Source organism: Epinephelus fuscoguttatus, linkage group LG17 (assembly GCF_011397635.1).
Source record: "Epinephelus fuscoguttatus linkage group LG17, E.fuscoguttatus.final_Chr_v1".
Taxonomy (NCBI): domain Eukaryota; kingdom Metazoa; phylum Chordata; class Actinopteri; order Perciformes; family Serranidae; genus Epinephelus; species Epinephelus fuscoguttatus.
Genome location: NC_064768.1, coordinates 16,955,022 through 16,976,914, shown reverse-complemented (window position 1 = coordinate 16,976,914; position 21,893 = coordinate 16,955,022). Strand labels below are relative to the sequence as shown.

General features: G+C 42.4%; 1 protein-coding gene across 1 annotated transcript in view; it reads left to right on the top strand.

Annotated features, from left to right (window-relative positions):
* The window catches only part of LOC125904485 (exostosin-1c), a 105,864-nt gene that overhangs the window by 2,728 nt on the left and 81,243 nt on the right, over nucleotides 1-21,893 (top strand). Inside the window, exon 2 of the mRNA XM_049601912.1 lies at nucleotides 9,832-11,222. Within this exon, the coding sequence (XP_049457869.1) occupies nucleotides 10,276-11,222 (947 nt within the window). The 5' untranslated portion in view covers nucleotides 9,832-10,275. The remainder of the gene's footprint in view (nucleotides 1-9,831; nucleotides 11,223-21,893) is intronic.

Here is a 21,893-nt window from a genome sequence, read left to right as displayed (position 1 = left end):
TATGATCAGAGAGAAAAAATTAGTTGAAATCAATTCATTTTCCTCATAAGATCCTTAATCTTTTTAAGCCATATTCTGCAAACACTACTGCTTTGATCTCAGATGTCAGGGACGCTCTACTAATTGAACACCCGTCTGGAATATGCCCCTTATTCTCTATCCCAGGGTCAGATCATATATCATCCCTGTGTTGTCAAGGTCAGATTGTTTATAGGCCGATCTGATCTAAGTCCTGCGATAGGAATGCCTCCAGGCCGAAGCCGCAGAGATAAGATGAGTTGCAGGTATACGATGCACTGCAAGCAGGACCAGTTAATAAGGCAGATGGATTTCACTACACGCTGTGTGTGTTGTCAGGTGCACAGCCGGGCACCCTGAACGCAGAGCAGTGCACTTGCTGTATCAGTGTCTTTCCCACTCTATATGCTCGGAGCTGTGTGCTAGTGTTGGCTATGATCTTCGTCCGTGTTATACAGCGTGGTCCGCATGTCTTCTGTCCTGGTTTTCTTGGACTGTACACAGCTTTGCCAAATTGAGAGCATGAGCTTGAACCTCCTAATAACTGCTCCTACCCATCTTGTTCATTCTGTTAATTAGCCCTTGTGGCGTTGGAGTGCAGCATATTGTTGAGACATAATTAATCAACCCGGCTTGTAATTATGCTGGGTTTGGAATGTGAGCACGGTTGGGAGGCTGGTTGCGTCGCAGGGCGTTCAGCTTGAGGTAAACATCTTATTAACCGTGTCAGAGTCCCTCAGCCCACGCAGAGCAACTATTTTATTGTGTTTTATTAAGGTGAAAGAGAACGTGCTGTTATCCACATTATGAAAATGGTCTTGTAAAAGAACCAAGTTTATGGCCATTATGGTTCCAAGGTGGTCGATCTAATGGAAAAATACTTCAGTAGCTGCTTGTGGACACAGAGATTCTTTTTTTATCCAGTAAAAAGCAATTTTCTCAGCAAAGACCCAAAAGCACATATGCGTGTGTGTATGTGTCTGCTTATATATGCATATGGTGTGTGGGAGTGTAAAGAGTACCTCAATTTCAAAGGGCAACCAGTAGGTGAGGACAGAAAATAGAACATGGATCACATCCCGGTTGTAAGCTCTTAATGCAGGTCTGTCAGGAGAGACAGACCCTATATATTTTTTTGTTAACCACGGTAGGGTTTTCTTTGGTTTGCCACAGACTGAGTGATACGACTAGAGACGGGCAGACAAACTTCACACACCCAGGGACTCCTGCTGGGTTTGTACGCAGTCAGAAAGAGAATGCAACCATGTTATTATGCTGCCATTCATGCCAATAAAAACACACAGGGCACACACACAAGTTTCTAGCTAGACTGCCCCTGTGGTGACTAAAATGAGGACACAGTGGTTCCCAACATGATGGTCAGGACCCGCCCAAGGGGTCATGAGATGACAAAAAGGTTAGATTAAAAAAAAAAAAGATATCTATATCTGCCACAAAAGTCATTCTTTCCCAATATTTGCTTGTTGCTTGTAATGTACTTTTTTTTAATCTTCAGGCTCTCAAATTTAATATCCATAAGATAACCCAGTTTTTTTTACGCTATTTATATATGGTTGATTTCATTGTAAGTGTCGGAGTCCACCATTACCACGCTGGATTCAAGTTGCCCTCACACACACACACACACGAGTGACTCACAGGAAACAATGAAGCATGGGGTGTGTGTTCACTCTGTTTAGATGGAATCAGAGCTATATTAAAGGGTAACTTCGTGTATATTTCAACCTGGACCCTATTTCCCCATGTTTTTGTGTCTAAGTGACTAATGGAGAAAGCATTGCTTGAAACTCGCGGTGGAACAGGCTGCAATGTAACGTTGATGGGCAATTGTGGACTGTCAATTTAGGTTCACTAAAAGTGCTTGTTTTTTGCCACTGACAGGCTCAGATTATTGTAAGTGTCTGCCAACATTATGGACAGAATAAATACAGAGACCTTTTTATTAAACTTTTTATTAAAGTGTAAGATCCTTTTTGTTTAACCAGGAACCCACCACGCTCTTTCTATATAAACAGTAATTCTATCATCTTCAAACACACTTCATTCAAAGTCTACAGAAACAAAATAAAACTCACAAAAACATCTTGCTTTATCTTTCCACTGTTCCAACAATGACCAATTCTTTTGATTTAAATTAACCCTTAATTCACCCAGTTACATGTGAAAAATATGCTGACTTTATTCACGCTAAAATCAAGTAAAGTCTGGTGTGTTTGGCGATGGAGATTTCAAGGGTGTCTGTGGTTAAACAAGAAGGATCTTACTCTATAACAAAAATCGTCTATCTATGTAGGACCCTCTCCACAATGTTGTCAGTGGCTGTAAGTGGACATAAATTGAAGGTGCATAAATGCCCTAAGTAGTTCCACTGCAGCTACTTTTGCTGCTGTCTTGCTCAATACTGGATGGATTTTTTATTTTTTTTTTTAAAGCTTTCTCCATTAGTCATTTAGACACAAAGAATGTGAAATAGGGTCCATGCTGAAAAATAATGAAGTTACCCTTTAAGTTACTGTTGAAGGAGCTATATGTAAGAAATCTAAAGCAAATAGTCATTAAATCCTCCTAATATGTCACAGAGACTAAGGAATAATGTTCACATAACATACTGATCTCACCGACAACAATAGTATGGCCAGAATATTCGAATTTAAAAAAATATTTTATGGTCCGCAAATCATGTTTATGTTTTGAATTTGTGTTTTGGCCTGTTGCGCCACCCACCGCCGTCTACCAGTCACGCAGTCAGTAGAGTCTCAGCATCAGTTACAGTTACGACTGAGCTACAGCAGCACGGCAAGCAGCATTAGCAGTGTCCCTGTACGTAACATTAGCAGCCGGCTCCTCTGCTGTATCCCGGCAGCAGCATTAGCAGTGTCCCAGTACATAGCATTAGCAGTCGGCTCCTCATGAGCTGTATCCCAGCAGCAGCGTTAGCAGCAGAAAAGCTGGACTTGCTCGAATGGTCTGCTGGAAAACCGAAGATCAAGGACGCGGTGACGCGGCCCTGCCACGGCAGCCGCCCGTGGGCAAACAAACGTCTCCAGCGTGCCGCTGTCCAGCAACCTCGAATCTGTAGGGGAGGGGGGGGCAGACACGACTCACGGCAGTATTTTGAATTTGAGTGCAGTAACCGTTTTGGCCACATTCTTACATACAGCGCCTTTAATGCAAAGCCAACATTTCACACTGCTGCTGCTTCAGGTTAAAACTGTTTATCTGGTGAAACAAGGGTCTGAGTTATTAAAACGATGTGAGTGTGTTTGGTTGTACTGTAAAGAGATGCACCAGTTACTCTTCTGTTGTATTTCTCAGTGAGCACTTACTGCTTCCATAGATCTGGGACCTGTAGTATTGAACTGCACTTGACTCTTATGTCAAACTTGCCTCGATTCGGTGACATACTTCACCTGTACTGAGGAGTCACAGCCAGACTGAGCTGCATTTTAAGGGGTCACGAGTGAGAAAGATTTGGAACCACTGCAATAACACAAACAACACAGTGCGGCTATCTTTCTGGTCCACGGTCACGCTGTCACATCTCTCAGGCCCATAATGACAGAGTCCAGGATTTAATTTTAGCTCGACCAAGCCTTTCACCTCACCACAAGATTTGTGTTTTCCTCAGAACACTTCATTTTGCTGAACTAATATGTCGCCAGCTTTAGGCCAGCGAAAACACACAAGCCAGATGTGTGTATAAGTATAGTTCAGACACACTCAGGCACTCACAGCCACAAATAGTCACTGAAAGGCCTGCCACCACTGAACACTGGTATTTGTACAGTGCAATCACTGAGGATTTGTGTCAGCGTAGGGTAGGCATCCATCATCCAGGTGGACTGTCTTCATAAGCTAACTATATCATTTGGGAAGGAATGGAAATATCATTTTAGCAGGCAGTTGGCCCATCCAGTGTCAATTTACAACCTGCTCTATGTCACAAGCCAAATCATTTTAGACAATAATGCTGCTGCTGCCGCTGCTGCTTCTCTTACAGTAGCAATGACTCGGCTACCGGAGAATGACTGTAATGGTAGTGGATTTCATTTTGAGCGTTTACAATGTCAGTTGTGCTCAGCACTGGTGCTGTGGCCAGAAAACAGCAAATTGAACAAACAAGGGAAAAGCCAATCTGTCCCTGAAAGGCAGAAATCTCTTTATAAGAAATCTCCTGTTTGGTGGAAAAACACAAATTGACAAACACTGAATTTCCTGCAGAAGGCCATCATCAGTGACATCCATTTCAGAGCACGTCAGTTTTCATTTTCTATCAAAGCCCGCATAACCACAGTTGAATAAGCTGCTGTGTAAACACAATTTAAGGGAGACAGATGGGATGACAAATTTCAATTCCATCTCCCCAAATGACTTAATAGCGCAGTCCTGTGGAAACCTCGCAGCAGGTAGAAACAGTTGAGGGAAGCCCTTAGGGCCCTCAGAGGGGAAGAGATCGAGGGCAGGAAGTGAAGGGATTGGGTCCAGCTGTCATCCATGACATATCGATCATGAATTCTCCTTCTTGTCATTCTCCAATGTCCTTCGTCTTTTGCTTTTATTCCCCTTGACTTGTTCCTTTCCTGTCCTTTTAAGCACCGACCTTCCCCTGTCCTTCAGATCGGACTGTATTCAAAAGGAAGCCGAACTAGAGAAGTAGAATACATTGAATGAAGACATTCAACCCTTTAAAGTTGAAATGAAACATATCAGTCCTGTTTGATTTGGCGACACCTGTTGGTGCTTGTTGTATCAGTCAGGGCCACCCATAAGGGGGTAAAAAGTCAGTAAAAAATAATTGTAACTCTGATCTGATTTTCATGCTGCACACGGCGTGAGTTTAGCAAGGCATGGGAGAAGTTGGTTGCTATGCTGAGAGTTTGGAGGTGTGCAGCCTGGCTATCACTGAGATAACGTGGCCCGTGAATTGTATCAAAAGTAGAGTTTAATTCCAAGGAAATCTTGGGGATTATACTTTTAAATAAGAGTGTATTCAGTGGGGAAGAACCTCAAAATTGTAGCATTTTAGAGATAAGGTAAGGTGAAAGAGTTTCACTGCAGTGAAGATATGGAACATTGTGAAGAAAAGCTAGTTCGTCCTGCTCTGTGGTACATGATCCACATGCCACTTTCTATTAGCTGATTTTAATGTAGTGTGCATCATTACTTTTTTTTCTCTTTGCAGTGTTGACACAATTTCATTGCTTGCTCAGTACACTCTAAGTGAACCTTCCTGGAAGTTTCTTTGCACTCAAGGCGAGTGTATGATCAAAGAACTGTTGGCCTTGCTGAGTGTATTCTTCACGTCAGTTATTAAGGGTTTTGTGCCCACCTCCCCCAGCCTCCTTTTTGAGGATGAAGCAGGAATAGTTGAAAAAAAGGAAAACCATGCAAAAATGGTATTGTTTGTAAGTGAAAACCTTCAGTCAGCTTAGGCAGGAGAGGTAACGAAGGTGAATGGAGAGAAGAAGATTGAAGGAAGGAATGATGGAGCGCAGGACAAATAGGAATTGAGGGAAGACAGAACAGACCCGTACAGATGGGAACAAATGACGAGGGGCGGAATTGTAAAGCTCTGAATCCTGCCCTCACCTTTCCTTGAACCCTGTCCTTGCACCTTCAGGCCCCTCTATTCAATGAGCCTTGTGGCTTTTTCCAGTGCTAGTCACCCAACCATAATGATCCATCATTGATCTGTGACAGAGGGATTCTCTCGCCACTTAAAGCCACTTACGTGAGTGTATGTGTGCATCCATATGTGTGTGTCTCCTTGCTGATTTGCAGCTGAAAGGATGTTGTCAGACCCGGTCAAGTCCAAGCATGCCCCAGTTTCACTGACTTACATTCATCATCATTGCACCTTGTTAATGGCCACACACTGCCATGGTACGGCCTGTCCTTATGCACAACAGTAGGATTATCGGGATCAACATAAAAGTGTTCAGCCGAGGTTTTCATGCACCTGGAGCTGTCAGGCAGTAAGATGTTATTTTTTTCTAACTTTTCTGGGTTTGTAAGATTTAGGGGGATCTAGTGGTGAGGGTTGCAGACTGCAACCAGCTGAACCTTCTCTTGGTTAGACTTTCTTCAGTCTTAATTGTGCAGGTTTTTTTTATTGGGAGCAATATTATCTGCAGAGGTCTTAAACATTATAAATCAGTGCTTGTCTAATGCAGTTTGGCTCATCGCAGCCAGGCCGCTTGCCACTTTTCTCTGAAAACTTAATGTGTGCTCACTTTATTTGTGATCCAGATGTTCAGGAGGGTTTTACTGGGAGCCAAATTATCTGCTGGGGTCCCCTTCTCTCCAAAACAAAACTATTCCATTGCTGCCAATAGATCCCAGTAAATCCTACACACTGAACCTTTAAATGTATTTTTAAAAATGAAAAGTAGTAGTTTCATGCCCTAGTATTCTGAAATATAATCTTCAATGATTACCTTCAATTTACATATTATTCTCAAACCTCCTCTAGACCTATTATATTTCATTGCCTCAGAAATATCTTCTCCTCATGTTATTTTGAAATCAATTCAAATTTGAGCTGCTATTATCTGATACGTTAAACCGAATAAAGGTTGTCAAGTGAAGGTTTAAAAAAAATTGATAATAATTGTGTTTTATTGTGAAATAGCAGTTACAGCATGGAAATGGAAACTCCTATTGTTGATCCAGCAGTAAGAAAGAGACCTCAGTGCACTTAAATCAATGTAAATATAATTCATAGGCTGCTATTTTTGCAAGACAACTGCAGAAAGATGAACGAAAGCAACTGTGTTCAATGGCATTAGATTATATAAGGCAATGGAATAAATTCTTCACGCCCATCATCATTACCATCATCATAATGATACCCTCCATCACTTTTCTATTACACCTTCTTGCCATCACCATCAATTATCCCCACAACCACAAATCATCGGGACAGAGCTTGTGCAGATTTCTCACCGGAGTGTATCCTGAAGAAGATTGAGGTCTAATTGTGTGCGTTGGTGGCAGGGGATATAAAGCACGGGGAAAAAAAATAAAGAAAGGAAAATCAATGCCTTAACTAAAGGAGCAAGTGAATTATTGATGAGGAGTATGTAATGGGATCCCAAGTGTCTATTTCTCCCCAACTTGGACTGCTTGCTGCTCAGGCTGCTACAGTCGTAGAAACAAGGAAGGTGCCAAAAACCACCAACTAACATCTCTGCAGACAGATTAGCTAACCTGAATTTTCTGGTGCAGTTTGGCTGACACTGCTTGCTGTGGTGTTTACATACTCGTACAGGAAGAAGCTCATGTGTCCGGATGCTCCTGCCACAGTAAACCTATACAGTCAAGCACAAGGGCTGTCACCTTCTCAAGATGTTTAAATGAATTTGGACTAACATGTATTAGAACGCAGTCCACGCAGCTAAACTCCGTAGAATTAATGTTGCTCCATTCATTGGCCATCTCTGCTTTGCATGAGTGACAAGTCAGTGTTGGCAGGAAGGCAGCTGCATTTCAAGTCAGCAAACAGTTCTACCTTTAATCACAATTTTTCCATCCCTGGTGTCGAATCCAAGGAGAACAAGGCACAGCTACACTGAGAATGTAGAATTTGAGCAGATCATTACAGATTGATTATTTCATTTTATTTTCACATTCATAGATTTGTCTCAATTTTGAGTCAAAGGTGACAGCCCTATTAAGTACGTCCATATAAGGCTGCAATCTGATCTTTGTTGATCAGTCCATGTATAATATTCTTGATTAATCTGGATTGTTGTGGATTTTTTGCAACAAAAAAAGTGTGTAAAGGCATGATGGTAAAAGTGACATAGTTAGATTTCTTGTTTTGTCCAACCAACAGGTGAAATTAAAAATATACTGCAGGATTTTCCTTAAAAAAAAAAAAAACGATGTATAGACACATAGAGAAGTAATCTCTTTCAGTCATCACTTATGACCCACTAAAAGTGTGTGGTGGTGTATGTTGAGGTCAAACCAAATGTTTGTTATGTTTGCACTGTAAAGGACAATTACTTATTAATTTACATACATCGTTTCAGTACAATGCTGTTGACAAAACTTTGCATTTTAACTTAAGTTGTAGGATTTCGTTCTGATTTGTGGATTGAGATTGTAGAACCAGTCCTCCAGGAAGTGCGTCAGGCTTTGAAGCCAATTTTCATATTGGCCAAACAGTGCCAAACAGACTTACAACTTTCATTACATGATGCCATTGGGCCCAAAAAGACCTTTTCCCAATGACTCACATTGTAAAAGAGACATCTTTAAATCAGTGGATAGATTTTTTGAGAGCAACAACCCCCATGAAATGACTTGTTCCACCATTAAGATTTGATCCATTCGGTTCAGTAACATTTGAAAAGTCTAGATGAGCCACACAATGAAATCATTTTGTCCCCATTCAAGTTATCAAAATGCTAAACTGGAAGTAGCCAGCAGAAGTTTTTTGTGCGCCTGCTCTGTGGGCCCAGTGATGCAGAAGCAGCACCAATAATCGGGGTAATTTTATACACGGCAGTTGAATGTTTTTGGCTTCACGTGCATGAATGGGGTCCTGCCTCCAATGTTGTATCCAGATCTCCTTATATATTCATGTGTGGAAACACTTAAGTGTATGGTTCCTGTTGGAAACCAGCAGATAAACAGTGGTCAAGCTAAAAACAGCACTCACTAAACAACATAAAGTACACCCACAAATTACAATCACAAGTAAAAGAAGTTAAATTCACACATAAATTCGTATTTCCTCTACCCTTTTGAGGTTGGGAAATCGGATGATGCATTGTTTACCCACATCACCAGTGTGTTGTTTGTTTTATTGCAAGCAGAGAAGGCAGGCATCACTTCTGCTTGGCTGGAGAAGAGGCAGACACAGGGAATGTGAATGAGAGGTAGAGAGAGAGAGCGGCCAGGTGAGACCTGAAAGCTGCCTTTGTGTGGCAGCTGGCAGTACGAACACTGCCCTTCACTGTGAGCCGTTCTACACACACACACACACACACACCATATACTGTACATGCTGGGGAGTTATGGGGGGATGTTTGGCAAAAAATATGAGACTGAAAAACCGTTGCAAGTTTGCAAATGTAACAAAAAAAGCCTTCACTCCTTCCCTCCAAGGTGAACGGACATTTCAGGACCATAAAGTTGCTCTGTTTTCCTTCTGCATTTCCAAATCTCCATTTCAGATGCTAAACACTCTCTTATTTTCTCCTTCACTTCACCTCAACTGTATCTGGCTCAGTTCAACTGGAGCTTGAAGAGCATGATAATATCTAGTCCTGTATAAGACGATTCCAGAAGTCAGCACACATCTCATATGAGCCTGTGAATATCCAGATTTTTCACAGGAATGTGGAGGCCAGAGAGGGATGCAGATGGGAGGAGGTGGACTTCAGGAAGAGATGGTTTTGATGTGTGGGTAATCAGGGATGGATGGCTTTTTGAAAGTGCACTGAGCTGTACTTTTCCCTCACTTTCCTCTTTATGAGCTCTAGCTGAAGAGAAAATTTGACAGTTTAAAACCCTGTGCTGCCAGTGAAGCATTACCCAGCTGTGCTACTTTATTGACATTTGATTATATGTGTGTATTAAATGCTATTGCGGTTGCAGATTACATGTCTGACCAAAATGAAAAGCAAATGAAAGCTTATACCCATAGGACAATCAAAGGTGTTAGTTATGGCATCTTGCTTTGAGACAGCAGTTTCATGACTAATCCCGGAGCAAGTCTCTGTGTTGCGGCAGCTTCCTCTGTGTACTGATCTGTATTCTTGTTTGTTTACTTCTCCCCAGGAGGGGCCCTGCAGACGGCAGTCGCGCCAGGCACCATGAGGCAGCAAGCTTGGCCTGAGAGAGCGGAGAAATCACCCTTCATCACTCTCAACCGGGCTGGGCAGCGGAGGAAATGCACACAGAAGCAGCGCATGCCACAGCAGACACAGGCTAATACACACATCTGAGAGTACAGTGGAGAGCAAATGGGGAAGGCAGAAAGAGACTGAGAGAGGGGAGTCAGTAACTCAGATTGCGTCATTCTAAATGGCAGAGTGGACTGGGCCACCCTCAGAGGCAGTGATGTCCTTGTTAACACATTGTCCTTCGTTAGAACCTCCTTGTTAGAAATCACAAGTCAGTCCCCCGCCCCTGTGAGGCTACAGAGCTGAGGGGCAGAGGAGAGGAAAAACAGAGGACGAGAGAGAGAGACCGAGCGGAAAAAAGAGACTGTGACAGGCCCCCATGCAGGCCCGTAAGAAGTATGTTCTGCTGGGCTTGTGTGCGTGCTGCTGGCTGGTCCTCTTTTACTGGGGTGGAGGAGTCCAGCTACGTCTGCTCCGGCTGCTGACACGCCAGCGGGGTGAAGTGGTGCGCCCCTGGCCCAATTGGACCGACAGGGCTTTCCTACCCCGCTATGCCCACCTGGATGAGCTCCAGACGGACCCTGGGACGGCTGAGTCGCCCCGCCAGCGCCGTCAGGCCTGGTCTGCCATTTATAAGGACAGTCGCTGCCGCATGGAGACCTGTTTTGACTTCTCACGATGTCGCCGCAGAGGAAGGGAAGGGTTCAGGGTGTACATATATCCATCAGAGAAAAATGATCGTGTGTCAGAAAGCTACAGGAAGATCTTGACGTCCATAGGTGAGTCCCGTTACTACACATCAGACCCCCGTGAAGCATGCCTGTTCGTGCTCGGGATAGACACCTTAGATCGGGACCAGCTATCAGGACAGTTTGTGCCCAATGTGGATGAACGTATCCGTGGTTACCCGCTGTGGAATGACGGGCGGAACCACCTGATCTTCAACCTGTACTCAGGCACCTGGCCTAACTACACAGAGGACCTGGGCTTCAACATCGGCCAGGCCATCTTAGCCAAAGCCAGCCTCAACACAGAACACTTCAGGCCAGGCTTTGACGTCTCCATTCCGCTGTTCTCAAAGGATCACCCGCAGAAGGGTGGAGAGCGGGGCTGGCTGGTGAGAAACACCATACCCCCACGAAGGAAGTACCTGCTGATGTTCAAGGGGAAGCGCTATCTGACAGGCATCGGCTCAGACACCAGAAATGCACTCCATCACATCCACAATGGGAAGGACATTGTGTCGTTGACGACATGCCGCCATGGGAAGGACTGGGAAAAGCACAAAGACGCCCGCTGTGACCATGACAACCTGGAATATGAGAGGTAAGTCAGGGATCCCGTGGCCAGTGGGGAGGGCAGTAATGACGTGATGTTAAAATGAGAAGCGAGGTGCAAGGGACTGTGGCACTATGCAGGGATTTATAGGAAACAATGTCAAGTGTTATTTTTTTATGGGAAATACACAGTGGTGTTGTTCCGTTTGACTTTGTATTTGAACTTAACATGCTGTTTTATTGGTCTTTTAGATGTCACTGATTTTCTACAAGCAGTGTAGCTTTTGGGTCCCACTGGTTATTTTTGTCTCTTTTTTTATGGCTGCACAAGTTTTGCACTGTCTGGGTTTATGATGTTTGGCAGTTGCTTTTGAGATCAAAGATTTTAGACAAGTCTCTGGAAATTTAGATTCAGGTCACTATTTACAGCAGTTCTTGCATTAGTGTTGTTAAAAGAACAGCTAAACAGTGGTTGTAATGTGCTCCACTCCTAACAGCTGACCTTGAGCTCCTCTATTATTCAGAGTGTAAATAAATTGTACAGTATGTTAAACAAACAAATGAGTATTGTGAGGAAAATGCGGTCATTTCCATTTTGTTTTTGGGTGTTTACTACTATAAGACCAAGAAAAAAACAGCTGCAGCTAATTAATTACAACTGAAACTGCACTGCATAAAGAGCCAGAGCAAAGGTCACCACAGAGAATGGCTTGGTGAAATCTCTGATTACCTCAGAGAATAAACCGCTGATGGGTGTGAGCTGTGAATGGTTATTCTCTTTTAAAGTCAGTATGTCCATTTTGTCTCAAGGTTTTCTTGCTGTTGTTGTTGCATGGGAGATGAGCTTAATATTTCCACTTTGGTTTTTAATTAGTTTACTAATTACATGAGGGGGTGGAGTGGATAAAATACATTGGGAAATGAGTGTTCAGCAGCATCTGCAATACTTGGAGTAATGTTTGACTATTAAACCCAGCTAATTTAAAGGAACAGTGTGTAAGATTTAGGGGGATTTTTTGGCATCTAGCTGTGACGATTGCAGATTGCAACCAGCTTAAACTCCTCTTAGTTAATTTTTTTTTTAGTGTTCATCATGGACTCGGTTATTTAAACTGGTAAAAACACTGAATAAAGCAGTTTTACAGTACAAATCAGTGTTTCTCCAACATTGTTTGGCCTGTTGCAAGCAGGCTGCCCCCCCAGCTTCAGCTAATGTGTGCCAGCCTATTTTCTCTGATACTTAATGCGTGCTGACCTTATTTCCGATCCAGACGTTCAGGGGGTCTTTACTGCAAGCTGAATTATCCACTGAGGTCTCTTCGTCTCCAATACAAACAGTCCCAGTGATTTAAACCAGTAAAGCAGTTTCATATTTCTTTACAGAGGGTTTTTAACTACGGTGGCCAATGTGAAAACATAAAAACACAAATGGCCCTATCTAGAGCCAGTTTTTGGTTTGTCCGTTCTAGGCTACTGTAGAAACATGGTGGTGCAACATGGCAATCTCCGTAGACGAGGGCCCACTCCCTATGTAAATATAAATAAAACACAATGAGTCTTCTTTTGAGCTGATTATGCACTAAAGAAAACATACTTATAATATTATGTTCCATTTCTGCCAACATACCCCTCTAAGTCCTACACACTGGACATTAAAGCATATGACCTTTGCTTGAGTGTGCTATAGACAGTTTGTACAAAAGCATATACCATTATACAATTTGTATTTCCACTTGAGCCCTGTGTGCTGTATAAACCTTTTCACAGAGTGGTTTTAAAGTATGCCAGTGCCATTGTTGAGTTAATAATGAAAAGCTTTAGGAAACACACCCATCTGCCTAATACATGTTGCAGCAGCAGCTTGGTAAACATGTCTCATCTTCAGAGTACTTTTTCTCCTACTGGTTTATTGGAGATCAGACAGTGTTTTAAAAACAGATGGAAATAGATGCATGTACACAATAGGAACTTTTTTTAGCGCAGAAATTGTCATTCAGATTTTCCGGAAATTTATATTAAAGGTATAAAGGGTTTAGTTTCTTGCTAAGTCATTATCTTGTGTTCTATACAGTAGTCATTGCATAGTTGATATGCAGTAGAGGAGCTATACTGCCCTATACCACAGCCCGTCTGTTTCACTCCTTCTTGCTTAACTTACACTTTGCAATGAAAGTCTCTGAAGCTGAAGTGCTGACAGAGCTCCTCATTATAAAGTCTGTGCCTGTCCATTCGTACACAGATACCAAGGATAGTCTGATGGTGCAGAACATTCATAGACAGGAGAAGATGGATTTCAGTGAAAGTAAGAATGAGAATAAGGAGTTAGAGCCACACCAAAATGTCTATTGAAGTTAGAGTCGACTCCTCGACAGTAAAACTGCAAAGCTAGAGTGATCAACACAGCCATATTCCATTATAAGACAATGAATAGAAAAGGATAATTTAAGTGTTTGGAAGTTTGGGGGGAATAATTCATTGTCTTATTCATACTCTAATAGCTAGTATAAAGGGAAGTCAAAAGCAGTGAGAATCAAAACAGATTTGTGGAGGACTAAAGCTAATTAAAATGCTGTAGTTCAGTTGTTTTTTTTTTGTTGTTGGTTTCATTTCCGATACTTGCCTGAACATGTATAGCCTCTACATGCAAAAAAGTCCACTTAGGTTCATCCATGTGGTTGCGAATAAGTGTGGAAAAAGCTTGGTGACGTAGTGACTTTTCACAGGTCTAGTTACTGGACTACTCTAGCTGCTAACATGCTAGGGACGTCCTGATTTTGCCAAGTGGTCCTGAGAACAACATTTTGTATGATAGCCCTGGGACAACAACTGCCTCAGCCAATCAATGTTTGTGATGTCATCAGTGCCCTGAAAGTTTTACTTAAGTTTACACTAGTCTGCTACTACAGACATTAAAATATATATTTGCTTTTTAGATTAATTGTTAGTATTTTGCCACCATGGAAATAAGCTCACATTAGCTTGCAAAGGTGAGCTAACAGTCAGCCAGCTAGGGCGCTAGCTGCTTAGTATTAACTCCTCGATCACAACAGATCACTCAAATGTTAACTTTTATTCCTGCTCATTTTAGAAAGGCCACTACAAGAAATTGTGTTCTTTGTTTGGATTGTCAAAGGGACAGTGGGTCATAGATGTTTCTGGCTGCTAAAGTCAATGGGCTAGCTTTAGTGCGCTAGCATTTCCATGCTAAGGCCATTTTCCCTTGTTGGTTCTGTATTTTGCAGGGCACTGGCAGCAGGGGTCTCTGGGGACATGCTAGCCAGTTACAAAAGCTCTTAGAGCTCTTAAATCAGATAACTCATATTTAAATGTGAAATAGAAGCTAGACATTTTAAGTTAAATTTACTTGAAATTAACTAAACCATTCAAGTTAATGATAGAAGATTTTTTTTTTAATCAATGCCTGGCCTATATAGTTTTACAGTGTACTCATTCATTCATCTTCTAACCGCTTCATCCTCTTGAGGGTCGCGGGGGGGCTGGAGCCTATCCCAGCTGACATCGGGCGAGAGGCAGGGTACACCCTGGACAGGTCGCCAGACTATCGCAGGGCTGACACAGAGAGACAAACAACCATTCACGCTCACATTCACACCTACGGACAATTTAGAGTTACCAATTAACCTAGTCCCCAATCTGCATGTCTTTGGACTGTGGGAGGAAGCCGGAGTGCCCGGAGAGAACCCACGCTGACACGGGGAGAACATGCAAACTCCACACAGAAGGGCTCCCACGCCCGGGATCGAACCGGCAACCCTCTTGCTGTGAGGCGAGAGTGCTAACCACCACACCACCGTGCCGCCCTTTTACAGTGTACTATTTTTTTTAACTGTATCTGCATCACTGAAAGGCTTCTTCTCTGTAGGACTGACCAAACTTTTCTGGCGTAAGGGACTCCAACTGCTAAACCCCAATTTAAATCTAATTCACTGGGAGGAGGAAGTTGTTTTCACATGCTATGAAATGAATGCTCAAAGCAATAGGACTTTTCAAATATCGTTTAACCTGGGAACAGCAGTTCTGTGATGGTTGGGATCTAAACACACTCCTTGCTCCTGTGGCCTATAACTACCTACCTTAGGCTTGTTTACATTGGGCTGGGCAGCAAAGGGATGGAGCTGCTCAACACTGTATGAATGAGCTCATTTATTCCACACAGCCCGCTACTCAGACACCCGGGTGGGCAGGGGGTGTGTGGGGTGGGTTGAGGTGGGGTGGGGAGGATAGTGGGGGAGGTCCCATGTGGTATTTAGTGGTAGATCTGGACATGGCAATGGCTCTGAGGGTGTAAGGGTGTGAATGGGGGAGGCAGCGTGAGGGACAGCTGCCGTTTGTTAGAAAAGCACAAAAAGCTGGATGATTTTTTTCCCCCCCTTCCCTTTTGTATAAAGTTTCTTTCTGTGGTAACGGGAAGCTTTTAGCTTCAGAGAGAGGGGTGTGATGGAGGGGTGGGGGGGTGGGTAGAGGAAAGGTGAGGGATCCATCTCTCTTGAAATCTCCCTTTGGGTAGGGGAGAAGTGGGTCTCAGAGGGGAGAGTATGGAAACTGTTGAAACCAAATGACCAAAAAAAAGGGAACAATAAACAAACAAGGTTTCTGTTTGAAACCCATGTGAGACACACCCTCGCCTCTCCATCTGTCTGCTGGCATATTCTCTCTCTCTTATGTCTTTCCTTCAATCTTTCTATCCTTTTCTTCCACTCTTCTCTCTTGTTTTGCCAAAAATCCTGCACCTGAAAAAGCAGTATGCTAATAATAACGGTCCAAGTCACCAAGCAGAGCATGTGCGTTTGCGTGCGCGACTGTCACTGCTATATATGCATGAGATTGTGTCTGTGTTTGAGAGACTGTCACGGTCAATGAGGCTCTTAGAAGGTGGCACCAGGTTAATGAGCGCATGCATCTGGTACACGAGCAGATTAGCCCTGAGGGACCTGGACAAGACAGCAACCAACGGACAAAGGGCACAAGAGGGGGGAGGCGGAGGAAGTAGGAGGGAGGGGTGCTCAGGCAGACAGATCAATAGACCGTCATGACATCATTTGAAAACCTGAACATCCCACCCCCTTCTTAAATGCACAAGATAATTAATAGGACTGCAACTGCCCCCAAGGATAACCCAAACTGTTTTGTTTTTTACAGTGAACCTAATTTGTATTTTTCCTGATAAAAAATGATAAAATGGCTAAAATAGCATGATACAACTCATTAACTAATAATTATAAGTACGGCTTGGTGATATGGAGAAAATCAAATATTACAATTGCTTTTTTGGGGGTTTTTTTTGTACCAAATACTCTGATATCTATATTGCAGAGATATTGTAGGGTTGACTACTGGCGCTTCCACAAAATATTTTATCACATCATCAGTAATATGAATCTAATGACTGAGTGGGTAAAAGCAAATAAAAGAACAACTAGAACCGTCTGGTAAGTTCAGAAAATTGCATCACTGTACTGTAATGCAACCCTTAAAACAAAAAAAAGACAACCCTGACAGCATTATGATATCTAAAATCTAAGACAATGCCTAGTCTCATATGATGATATTGATATATAACTTAATATATACAGCCCAGCCCTAATTATAAACCACTGTGCAGTGTTTTTGAGCCTGATAACCCTTCCAACTCATGGATTTATTACTCAAACTGGCCTTCCTTGATTGTAATTTCATAGTCTGTTGGTCAGTTAGAAATCGCCCAACTGACCGCACACCATTGCTCATCATACGAAAGAGAGTGCTGTGATACTATAGGTTTATCTCAGGTTGTCACAGTCCACAGAGACTTCAGTCTTCTGCTGTAGTTCCTTACACATCATTGCTGAACAACAGATGCCAACACTTAGAGTCGGTTTCCTCATATCACCAAAAACAACACCTTTTTTTTTCTTACCCTTGGTGGTATCTATGTACTTGCAGGCAGTTTTGCTTCTATTTATCCCAGGGTTTGAGGCATGTGAGGATTTCTACCTCTACTCTAAAACAGTTAAGGGCAATAGGATGTCTCTGTGGCCCTTACAACACTGAAAATTCAGCAGCAACACATCTTTCTAGAAACAGCATCCCACTTACTTTATGATCCACAGATCATTCTATCAGCAGGTTTAATAATGCATACTTTTTTGGTCTTTAAAAAATCTCATGGAAATGTGTTCACGGTAGAGGTCTTTGGATTATCCAGAATAATCCCCAACAAAGACGCCTGTTCACCAAACAAAGTCATCTGCAACAGTGTCCAACCCATGTTGGACGGAAGACACACATTTACACATTCAGAGTAATTGTTAATGCAGGTTTAAACCACATCCCTGTGCCACTCACTACCAAAGAAGCTGCCCTTCTGTAGTTTTGTGCTGGACTGCTGAATAGTTTCATAATGTTCACTCTTTTGGCCTTATGAAACAATGATAATATCTCCATGGCTGTTAGCAGAATAGTTCCAAAAAAACGGATTAAGTTTAAATACCTTTGTCCCTGCCATTTCTATTAACACAATTTTACTCTTTTAAAGCAAGGAATGATTGGTAAATGGCGCCCAAAAATCCCATTAAAATGTGCCATGGGGGGAAAAGAAATCTGAATAGGAACAGAAGGTGCCTGGAAATACTTTTCGGGTCTATTGAATTTGGTGTGTAAGTTTGAGCGTGCGTGTGCACATGGATTATAGATGATAGGAGAGGAAACAGAACGAAGCAGCAAAGAGACAAGTTGGAGGTAGGACACTGTGGTACCCAAGGCAATAAGAGCAGCAAGACAGAAGGGAAGAAAAGGAGAATGTCATGTGATAAAGATTACAAAAAAATGGGGGAAAAGAGCGATGGATACCGCAGGCAACTTAAGGAAAAAGCGAGAATGAAACGGGGCAGGAGGGAGGGTGACAAAGTGGGAGAGAAAGACAGAGAAAGAGGGGATACTTGGAGCAAGGGAGAAGCTGTGCTGCAGCCTAATGGCCTAGTTTCCCTCACTTTAGAGAATTCTCGAAGAAAGGGAAGAGAAACGTGCATTGTACAGTGAATGTAAATGAGCAAGAGTGTGAAAAACAGAGAGCGGAGGAAGAAAGACAGGGATACTTAGGAGATACAAAAGGTACCACAGAAAACACAGAGTTCTCAGGTTCCTCTTGGACCAACTGAGAACCGAGTGTGTGTGTTTGTGGGGTTAAACAGAGATAGACAGGAAGGAAGGGAAGATTATACTGACAGGGAGGACGTGCAATGGCAAAATGCTGTACCCTTCTGTTTGTCTTAAATGGCCTCGGCCTCGGTGTATGGTGCTGGAAACTGATGGGTCATTATTCATGACCCTCCTTGAAGGAACTCAAGGTTGTTGAAAGAGAAAGTGTGAGCAATCAGACTTTAAAACCTGGGTAACAGTTCAGGATGAATGCAGAATACTAATCAGACAAAACACAACTGCAAGAGAGACCGATTTAATGATATATCGGCTAAAAGTAAGAAGGAAATGCTTCAGAAATGCTCTCATGCAAGTGTAATTTGAACAGGAAATTTGCACACTGCTATGCTGTCATGTGCACATAAATACAGTTTAACAATTCTGATTTCAATGTGGTGCTCGAAAACTGAATCAGCATTGCAAAGGAAAACAGTGTCATTGTTATCTGCTGGCAGAAGAAAAAAAAAAAGCCCCCCATTGCTGTGTAGTTACTACTTCCGCACATATGCAATTTGAACTAATATGTGATTGTGTGCATGCAAAGTTGTGTGTGTCTGGGTCTGTAAACGCTGTATGAAAGTGTGTGCAATTTGAGATTTTGGCAAACCAAATAAGAAATGCTGCAGCCCACTGTAATTAGGGCCTGTGAAATTGTACCTCTGAAGATGCTGTGGTCTGAGTGTGTGTGTGTGGGTGTGTGTGGTTTGTGTGGCCTGTCTCTGCTGTCTCTGTTTAGAATACTTGGAAATGAGAGGCAGCCTTGTGATTCTCTGGCACTTGTACACTCCTTCCTCCGTTCTTTTTCCTCGTCTCCAGCTCGTATCTTTCTAATCCCACACATCAGTCTTCCTCGCTTCCACTGCTTTTGTGAAGTCTGGTCAAATATATTTATAAAGTCACAGAGTGCTCCAACAGTGCAGCAAAGGTTGTCCAGAGGGCATGAAATTAACCTGCTTTCTCGCTGGCCAACGTAGCTGATTGATCTTGTTTTTCTTTAACGCTGCTAGAATCAGCAGTGTTCAACATAACATTTTTCCTTCACTGGCCCCACAGGGCCACTGGATCAGAGTTTTACTGGCCCGATGTATATTTTCATGGGCCCAGCAGCCAAAAAATGCTAGAGGGCTTTTAATTTGAAAATGAAACAGGAGGTGAGTTAAAAATAGGTATTTATATATATTCTTTTCATGTGCGTGTATGAGGTCAATAAAGCTGTCTACAGATTGACGCTTAAAAAATCTCTAGATGAGCCGCAGCCAAACCAAGCTGCTCACTTGTGTCGGCTGCTCAAACATCTTTTTACGTCAAACATAAAAAGCAAGGGGTAGCGCGACACACATGCACTGTTCAGGTATGCAATGTGGCCCCCGACTGCTGTTTTTTTTTTTTTTAAGCATCAGTCATAGATATAAATAATATGTCCATGGCCAGGGTGTCTGCTAGTCCTAAAATAAATTTAGTATATGTTACGCCTTGAAAGTCATTAAATAGTCTTACATTTGAAGTCACAACTGTCACAAATATTTTTATGTAATTTAATTTATCCATCTTTTAATTTCTTTTTGTCAAAATGAGTCAAGCTCTTCTGTGTAGAAGTCTGATTTCAAAAATCTTTAAACCTACCACTGAACCTAATACTATTATTTTTTACTTTATACTTGCACTTACCTGCTGTCAAAATGTAGATTATCTTAAATCACTCTAATAACCATTTTCCTACATAAAACCAACTTCTGCATGGAACCACTATTACTGACCTTTATAATTACTGGCCCTCGACCATTGGTTATTTCTGACTCTAAGGAGTCACAGCACCAAAAGATGTTATGATGTTCAAAAATCAGCTGTTTATCACCAGTTTTCAAACGCAACCTCCCTGTCATACATTCTCGTGTCAGCACGGTGAATGCGGAGCCCCATGCAGCAAAGTGAGACGGTCATTGGATAAATGCCACAAAATCGTCACTTCCAGGGAGGCTCAGCTTCCCTGGGACCTAATGGAGCGGTAGGCGGGAGAGGATGCTCGATGTATGCGTGCTGATTGGAGGAATTGTCTAAAAGGCTGAACCCCTTTGTGACTGACAGAGCTTTGCATTTTGAGCTCAGTCCCATGCGGATATTTGCGAGTGGAGTCTTCTGACAGCGTGCCATCCAGAGTTCCTTATTTCCATAAGCGATGTAGCTCATTATCACCATTTTAAACCCATCTGAAAATCTTTGAGGTGTGTTTTGCTGTGGTTCTATGGCATGAGTGTGGTTGAAAAAACGGCTTCAATTAAATGTTCCTTTGATAAGTTTCTGCCTCCCTACAATATGACAAATTTTATGATGTAAACTTGTGAGCTTCTTCCATTTGAAAGACCAGCAGCCGCCACTGTTGGTGAACATAGCTGGTGGAGACTAGAGTTAAAAGGAGACTCAAAAGCATGACTCATCACACATATATATCAGCTATTGAAGACTGGCTTCTGTATTTTACCAGCTCTGGAGCAATTTTTGTCATTTTATTTTCCTAATTCAATGGTCTGCCTCTGATAAAAAAGTGAGAGCTGCTGCTCAGCTGGCAGAGCAATGGCAGAAAGAGACAGAGAGGGAATAACAGCATGTAGAGGAATGTGGAAGGTTGTATTGAGTCAAAATATTATTTGTGGGTTATTTTTTCTATTTATTAGACTAAAAAAAGCTAATAGAGCATGTAGAAAGTTTGCCACTCAAAAACATCTGCACCACACACACACACATCTGTTTGAATATACCGCCAAACTGCAGTTGTTGGAACATTTTTACATATAGCCCAACCCTTGATCACAGTGGGTGCAGGATTTCATGGGGTTAAATATGGTCACAGGAGCGAAAGGAGTATGAGTGGATGCATTTTGTAATCTGATTAGTTTGATTTCAGAATAAATTTGTATCAGTTTATTACATCCAGACTAGAGTTTTATGTTGCCAAGGTATTCTATGTTTATTGTTGCAAGATATCTTATCATGCACTTCTATCTGACTGCCATGAATTTTATTGGACAGATGAAACTGGGGCCAAGGAATAATTTATTATGTTTTTGGGTTTGACCTAATCTGAAATTCCAGTGTTTTCCATTATCATTTTAGCCGCAACTATGAGAGAGACTTGATCCCAAATCCAAAAGGCCTGTTTGCAAGGTCACAGAATCAATTTAACTTCACTTCCAACTGATGGGAATGATTTCTTTGGCTGTAACGTTATCTTGGAGGAGCGTACAGTGTTGGCGGAGCTTTGCGCTCTCTGAGAGTCTTCCTCTGCAGCTCCCCAGACTGCCACAGCTTTCATTCCTTAGTCTTGCGAAATGTTGTATTCTTGGTTACACACAAGCCCGTCGCAACCTGCCTGTCATTTCTCATGACACGTTTGAGGTTAAATCTTCATCCCCTCATTGTTCTCTCCACCGCGGCTCACTGTTAGAAATCTTGAGTCATATTTGCAGCCTCTGACTTACTAAATGCTGCTATTTCTGTCGGAGTTTCTCGTCAGGCTTGTGCCTCC